The sequence below is a fragment of the Triticum urartu genome, chromosome 2 (genome assembly GCF_003073215.2).
Source record: "Triticum urartu cultivar G1812 chromosome 2, Tu2.1, whole genome shotgun sequence".
NCBI classification, from domain to species: Eukaryota; Viridiplantae; Streptophyta; class Magnoliopsida; order Poales; family Poaceae; genus Triticum; species Triticum urartu.
In genome coordinates, this window is record NC_053023.1 from 735,292,542 (window position 1) to 735,300,927 (window position 8,386).

General features: G+C 46.2%; 1 protein-coding gene across 1 annotated transcript; it reads left to right on the plus strand.

The window, feature by feature from the left end:
• The first annotated feature begins 472 nt into the window (after positions 1-472).
• On the plus strand, positions 473-1,748 carry LOC125534512 (dof zinc finger protein DOF1.7-like). The gene is made up of 2 exons (XM_048697719.1): positions 473-844; positions 937-1,748. Exons 1-2 carry the CDS (start codon positions 731-733, stop codon positions 1,474-1,476), a joined length of 654 nt encoding a protein of 217 aa, XP_048553676.1. The 5' UTR covers positions 473-730; the 3' UTR covers positions 1,477-1,748.
• The last annotated feature ends 6,638 nt before the right edge of the window (positions 1,749-8,386 follow it).

The following is an 8,386-nucleotide window of genomic DNA, read 5'->3' on the forward strand; positions in this document are numbered from 1 at the left end:
GTACAGAACAGTTGGGTCGCGTTCGTCGATCACAGTATTCGGCACAGTGCCGCGGGAGCACGTCTACATGCACATCTGGACCGGACTGGTTAACCGCCAGCGGGAACTTGCAAGATTCCATCCATCCACCACGACCGAGAACTCTCGAGTCTCCTCTCCACACCCGGCCAGCCGTTCGGTTTCCTCGGCGAACTGAACGCTCCTACTCCTATACTTTGCTAATAAGGCATGGCCGTGCGCGTCGGGTCCCCGTCGCCGGTCGTGCCAGACATGGAACGCGACGGCGACGCGGGTGGGAGTGGGGGTGCACCATGGCACCGTGCACGGTGGAGGAAGCTACCTTCGAGCGCAAGAAGAGCATCTAGTTCTGCCGCCGTACGTCCATGCCGCGTCACCCTCGACCTCGGGCCCCGCCGCCGGCTTCTATATATAGCGGCCCCAACTGGACGAACGGCCTCGCATAGGCTACTACTAGTAGGCCACGACCACCACCCAACCGCTCCCGTCGATCGACCCGTCAGCTCCATCATCATCTGATTGCCGCCGCCGCTTGCCGCCCATCGGTCCAGCTCACACTGACCGCTACGTCTCAGTCTCTCCTTCCTCTCCCTACTTAGTCAGCTACGAGTAGCTCGATCGGTTAGAGCTAGCGTGTGATCACCACGCGCGCGCCAGCAGCTCCTTTTAAGCGACGGCCGGGGCATGCGCTGCTCTGCTCGCACCGCAAAGGATGGCTCCAGCTTCCGCCTCCCTCCTCCCCGCCGCCAGCTCCAACGCCGGCGCCAAGCGCCCCTTCGCCCCGGAAGATTCCGACGCTACTGAGCTTCCACGGGCACTCCCGCAGGTCAGTCACTGCTCTGCTCACTGCGTACTTACATGACTACATGTACGACAACTCCACCTACTGATGCGCGCGCGTGGTGAACTGGTGATCAGGTCCAGGAGAGCGCGCCGGGCAAGAAGAACGGCAACGGCCAGAGCCAGCAGCAGCAGCCGAAGCTGGAGTGCCCGCGGTGCAGCTCCACCGACACCAAGTTCTGCTACTACAACAACTACAGCACCACGCAGCCGCGCCACTACTGCCGCACCTGCCGCCGCTACTGGACGCAAGGCGGCACGATGCGCAACGTCCCCGTCGGCGGGGCATGCCGCCGCCGCGGCAGCAGCAAGCGCTCCGCCGAGCCCCAGACGACCTCCTCTGACTCGCCGCAGCCGGAACTGCACGAGACGCGCCCTCTCTCCAACCACCCGCTCCCAGTCTTCCCGTTCCTCACCGAAGGCGGCCCTGTCTTCCTGCCGCAGTTCGATCTCGGGCTCGGCGGGTTCCCCTGGACACCGGCGACCACGGACCACCTCTACAACGGGCTCGCGGCCCCGTGGGGTGGCTGCGACCAGGCGCTCGCCCCCACCGGCGCGTGCGACGACTTCGGCGGCCTCGAGCTCGCCTGGCCACCACCGCCACCGGCCGGGAACTGATCAGCGTCATCATGTCAGCCAGCGTTTCGCCAGCGCGTTCGAGGCTCCTGTATGCATGGGATCGAGGCATAGTGCTACTAGTTTGTATGGGAAATTGTACGTCTCCTGTTGGTAGATGTCTTTTTTGACCACACTATAATTGTCTGATTACCTAGCTCGATGCGTTTCAGGTTATATTTGCATGTGGATGTAGAAAGTTCATGAGATGTACGCAAAAAAAAAGTTCATGAGATACAGTTGTTAAGTACTTTTCTTTTCCCTCCGACTTGCAATGTTTTGGTGCTCTACATATCGATACATATCACTAGAAGAGATAGGGGTATCCTCAACACATCGGGGTTTAAGTACTAAATTTGACACTTGTGCTCATAATATTTTTGGATTTATTTTTGTCTTGTCGACGGTCGTGCGTTTAGAGTAGATGTTTCGATCGACTACAAAGACGTTTGTGACAACTTCATTAATCTTAATATAATATGTCGTCTCAGTCTCTCAAGATACTTAAAAGGATAGACCATGCATGTGTGTTCAAAGAGATGAATGTATGTATGTCAATCTCTGCGTCTATATTATATTAAAAAAACTAGATATCACTAAAAAGATCACACGTTGCTATGTACCTGCACGTTAGCCGAGTGTAAAAACACGTGTTATCAAAATGGTGTAAGTCGAGTACAGATCAAAGCACACATGGTAACAAAAGTGAACTCGACTTACGTACCAGTAAGTCAAGAGGCCGTGGAAAAACACCTTGGCTTACACAAAATTCTTGGCAGAAAATTTAAAAGGATATATCTTAGGTCTTCAGTCGAATGAAACTTAACCAAGTCTCAATCAAGTGTTTTAGTATATAAGAAAAAAAAGAAAAAACTGAAAAGAAATTTTTTGTATGAATGTTCATGCAAAATCAAAGAAATATAGCATTGACTGAGACACAATGAAGTCTAAGTTGACTGAGACTTAGCAAAACTGAATTTAAAAGTACCCGGTTTACATAGGGCTCTCGGGTACATTTCTTACCACCTGGCCGTCGTCCGTGCGTTTAACGGCTAGCGCGACGGCAGTTTGTATAAACCGAGTACACACGATTATATTTTCATTATTTCTTTCCTTTTTAAAGCAGGACACGCTTCGCCTCGCTTCTATTTACACTCAGCTTACGCTTGAGTTATAGATCATGGCTAGCCATGCACCCTGTTAGGATTTAAACTAACTGTATTATTTAGGGATAATCCTTCCTTGTAACTAGCGTGCGGTTTGCCTCCGGCAACCGTTCAAAGCATGCCCACGCCCCCGCGAGTGGATGCGTCCCTTCGTGGAGTTGGCGTCGGTTCCCTCTGTATTTAATCCTCTGAATCATCAATGAAAGCAAGAGTTCGATCAATTCGTTCTTCCACACGTTATCAGCACATAACTCTACCGAGAGCAGAGCACAGACAAATCAACACCGGCGACTCTCGCCGGTAAAGCAGAAAGAAGAAAAGCAAAGGTAAAGAGAGATGCCTCGTGGTCTCCTCCTATCCTTCTTCCTGCAACTCCTTCGGGCCGGCAACCGTCGTCGTCAGGTTCGCCGCCGTTACCACGGCATCAGCGGACTTCAGAGGGCGCCGCCATGGTCTTAGACTTGGCGCCCGAGATCTTGGCGCTCGCCACAGTGCTGGACCCTCTGGTGCTCCGCCTGAACCTGCTATGCCGGACCGCTCCGATGTTACAGGCGGACGAGGTCTTGGAGCCCGAGGCCGATGCAATCGACGTCGACGCCGTCGGCGTTGAGCCGGATCTTGCGGCTCCTTCACCACCGCCCCCGTGCCCGGTGCACCGCTGGGGGCCATGCCCGACCCCGCCGTTGTCTCCTCCGCAGGACTACGAGGTCCAGGAGGAGGTCGAGCCCGCGCCACCAGCGCTGCCCGCGGAGCCCGCACAGCCGGACTCGCCGCGCCTTCCGTCGCCGATTCCGACGCACGAGGCAGTGGCCGCTGGGGCTTCTGCAGCAAGCTTCGGGCTGGGGATGCACATGCCCTCGCCATGAACATGGACGCCGGCGCCTCTTCGTCGAGCGCGAGCCTCGGGCTGCGCCTCCCCACGCCGGCTGTTGCGCGCGGGGACGTCTTCGACAACGGAGCCGGCAGCTCCTCCGGTCCATCGGCGCCCCGCCGCTGGCACATAGTGTCGCGCGCTGTCCTGCAGCACGCCGGTCGTCGGCCGGGACGATGGAGCCCGGTGAATCTTGGGCTGGCCAATGGCCACTACAACGGCGTCGCGTCAGGGGCGCACATTCCTGGAGGATCTTGTTCTTCAGAGGAGGAGCACGCTGCGCCGGGGCCTTCTACGCGCCGGTGAGGCAGCCACCGGCGGCGGAGGTTGGTGATGCTGGCTGAGACGCCCACCGCTTGAGTTGGATCTGGGACGATTTTGTGGACAGGAATGATATTCCCTCGCCCCCCTTATCCATCCCCTCGCGTGAGTGCGTACACGCTGTTGGACAGCCACCAGCCCACCACGTTAGCCACTGGCCCATGCGTACGTGCAGCAAAGAAAGAAAAAAAAAGAATCAAGAACGAAAATAAAAAGGTGGCACTAGCCACGGTAGTAGGTCATCCAGTTTTTGGCCTATTGCCATTATTTTTCGTTTTCTTTTCTGATTAGCTTTCTAGCTTTTTCAGTTTTTGTACATATGAACTATGCAATATCTGTTTATGAAATGTCAACATGTGTATGGATGCAATTTTTAATTGCTACATGTTGATTAGGCTTGAAAAGTATATGACTACTTTTAGTTTTTGCACATATCTTATGGATTGCATTAAAGGCAATATATACTTTGTTCACAACTATGAGGTCTACACCACGTGGTGATTACCTTCAAAGTGTTTTATAACACAAGGTTGTACAAAATACCATGAGATTAAGGTCTACACTACTTAGTAGTGATTACCTCAAAGCAAAAAATGAAAGCAAACATATTATGGCATGAAAATGGCCATACGAGTGTCTGCGCCACTTCGTGGTGATTACCTCTGTGTGTTCTACAAAACAAAGATCTACGCCATTTCATGGTGATTATCTTTTGTAGAAAGTCATATTATGGGTCGTTTAGGTTTTTCCTAGGTCTTTATGTGGATTAAGCATATCGTAGTAACGAAATAATTTTCGTTGGGCGCTATGATGTCTACATTATTGGTGACCACCTTCATGATTTTCAAATACTTGTCAATTTCATAGCATTTGTCATTGGTTGTGACTACACTGTCACATGCTCCATCAGGAGAGGATTCCAAGGCATTAGTGGCGACTATGCTACATATTATGCTATGAAGATAATTATGCAAAACACTTGCATATTTTGGTGATTACCTTCCATGAGTACACAATTTATGAGATGTGATCATAGCAACGAATTAAATTTCGCGCACAACTGAGAGGTTTATGCCACTCCATGGTCATTACCTTCATGTGTTTTGAATAACATAAGGTTGTGAAGAGGCTATGATTGATTAAAATGTCCATAAGAGTGAGGCACCACTAAGTGGTTGATTACCTCTATGTGTTTTATGGGAAATAAAGGTTTATTCTTTATGAGGTGACTATACCTTTAATTTGAAGATACATCTTATTGTGATGATTACCTTCTTATGAAGGCTTGCTCATGAGTCACTAAGAATCACCATGATCATGATTATGCTTAGCCATAGCATTTTCATTATACTTAATTTATTGAAGGTAAATTAATGCATGAGAATTTCATGCAATATATGGTTGACCTTTTTCAAAAGTAAATGCGATGTGATGACACAAGGTGGATGTCATGATTGAACATGGGTCTTGGACATCAATATTTTGTCGACTCGTGGCCTTGTCGCCACTGAAACTCCACCATAGAGAATGTTATGTCTATTTATAAATAGCTGAAATGTGCAAATTTGCATTTACGTGACATCGCAATGTCTTGGTTCTCAAACCGAGTATTTAATGGATGATGAATATCCATTTGCCCTTTTGGTACCACCTTAAGGAGAGATATGTTGTCATGAGCATCACAGGAATGAATAATCATTTGTATTAAGGACTTCAAGTCTGTTGATGCTTATAATTCTGTTGTCTATAAATCAACACTAAGTTGAGATTATGTGATAAGGCGTTCTTAGATCTTGATCTGATTGTATGTCCTTACTACACTTTACATCCTCATATGATGGTAAATAAACACCATCTTTGTTTCAGGGTGAAAATACGATGAACTTCTCATGAAGAGTCATCTGGTACAACCCCAATGGGTACTATACCATTACCTGAAATTTGTGCTAGTGCTTATAGTACTAAGCAATTTTGTGGCTAGAGTACCACGAGGAGTTGAATGTAAAGTGATAAAAAGATGAGAAGCAGAAATGGAGTATATATCTCGCAAAAGAATGTGTCATTTAAATAAATGATCACAATGACAACTCCCAAGTTTGTCAAAGGGCTGGTTGTACGGAATATCATACTAATGATTACCAAACTATGAGGTTTTGGGTTGAATCATGTCACCGACTCATTGGAGAAGGCGAATGAGTTTAATGAGATAAGTTTGAAGTTCTACTTCAAATGGACAACCAGAAAATATTCTGGTGCAGTAGAAGGAGTATGCACTCCTCTACATTGATGATATGCTTGTGGAATAACATTCACAAGATATTTTGGAGATCTTATGTAGTCTCCTAGTTAGCCCGAGATATCATTAGCCTATAAGTGTACTGCTACATGTAGTATAATTTGCAACATCTTGTCCATGAGACATGATAGTTATGAGAAATTGAGTGTATGAATCAATTCATACTCAATATTGTTGCGTACACAATAATTTTTCCTCCTTTATCAGTCTGGTATGAGGACGATTAGAAAAATTATTGATAATTCTGTTGGCCGCAACATAATTGCAATGTTCCCGAAAATCGTAAGATTTTATGTGCACTCCATGTGGCATAGGGGAATTAGTTTTAAGGCACTCTCACCTTAAAATTTGATGCGCCACTCATTATTCTTGAACAAATTCAAGAATGATGCAGATTATTCAACCATTTGCTAGGTTATTTTGGTACTTCATGGTATTCATAGACACATCTAGATGGTGGTCTTAGGTGTGTATCATCCACACAAAACCACGTGTTTATTGAATTAAGTGCTCAAATTGATGAATTTGGAGCAAATGATCCTATGCATGGGATAATTCCATTGGAATGGATATTCATTGAATTTGATTCACGAGAATTCCATGGTTATATTCAGTACATCGTGTACCTACTCAGAATGGTGTGGCTAGATCTCTTGTCAAAGAGAGTCAAGTTGCATGGCCATTGCTACGGAATTGTAATTAACCAACATTTTTGTTGGTGGTAACATGCGGTCTCACACGCCGCATATTTGGTCTAAATGGGACCAAATGGATTTAATACCGTATCCCCTTGCGGTCTGTACATGGAAATCAGTGAAGTATTTCCCATCTGTGGTAATTCGGTTGCATACCGATATCACCACCCCGGCGTACATTAAGGGCCTTCACATATATTTGGGATCTATGTGAGGAATAACTGTGGTATGATAGTTAATCCGTTAAATACCTTAACCCTAGAGAGGGAGTTATTTGCAGCCCATGCGCCGATTGCTTATGCAATAAGGACATTTCCTGGCATTAGGGGGAGAAATGTACCATATAGAATGCCAGAAAATGCATATGAAATGTCGTAGACATTTTGTCCACGTACTTAAGAATATGAACTAGAGATTCAGATCATGAGAAATTTGCAACATATTGCAAATAATCTGCTATATACATTTACTAATGACAAAGGTGTCACTGAATTCTCGTACCAGAATGAGTGGAGGTACCTAATAACCACTCGTATCCCTAGATGAGAGCAAGAGGGGGAGAATTATTGTCACATGGGATTAAGTTCTCATATGTTTCCGCGGAAATAGAGGAAATGGTCTCCTCACTCAGTAAATGTGATTCAACATCGCGTTGAATGACACCTGAAGGATGCGCGTCATCCATAACCCAGCACAGGTGTGCACACATATTTTTGGTGTTGGGACATCGAAACACCTTGACTCCGTTGTTGTGGGAAATCACAAGGAGTTAAGAGGCATGATGATAATTCCACTAAAGATATTGATTCATGAGAATCGAATATTGAAGTCTACATATGTCGACATAAATTTCTTCTTGAGAATTGCTGAAATCCTTTTGGGCCCTGAACCAAAATCCATGGAGAGTGTCGTTGGCACTTATATTGGTTCAAATGAAAGGAAGCAATTAGGATGATTAGCACTCGATCATCAAAAGAGAGGTGTTTACTACAGTAAAACCTACTCCTCATATGTACCTTCGTTTATGAAGAGAAGTGATTTTCGTTCAGAAACGAAAATAGATGAGGTGGTGAGAAAGCGAGGCATGTAGCTCAAGGGTTTCCGCAGACCCAACATCAGTTATGATGTAGCATACCTTATCAGTATGAGTGGAAATATGTTTCGATACTTAATTAGTAGTACAAATCCATGCGGTTGATATATGTAATGGCTGCATACTCACATGGATCATTAAGTTCGGAAATAGATATTGAAGTCATTGAAATGGCTTAATATTCCGAATTCAATGATAAATCGCAACAAGTGTGTGAAGCTTCAGAAGTCATTCTATGACTATGAAGAGGTCGGAGAGTTGTGTGGTACAACCGACTAAGTGAGTTACTCCTCGATAAGGATTACTCTAATACCAATGATTGTTGATGTGTATTCATGTAGATATCCTTAATTGGATTTACAACATGCTATTGATGTGGATGATCTTATCATCAATGTCTATACAAGACATTAATTAAATACACACAATCATTTTGAGACGGATATTTGGGTAAAACCAAATGATGCCAAG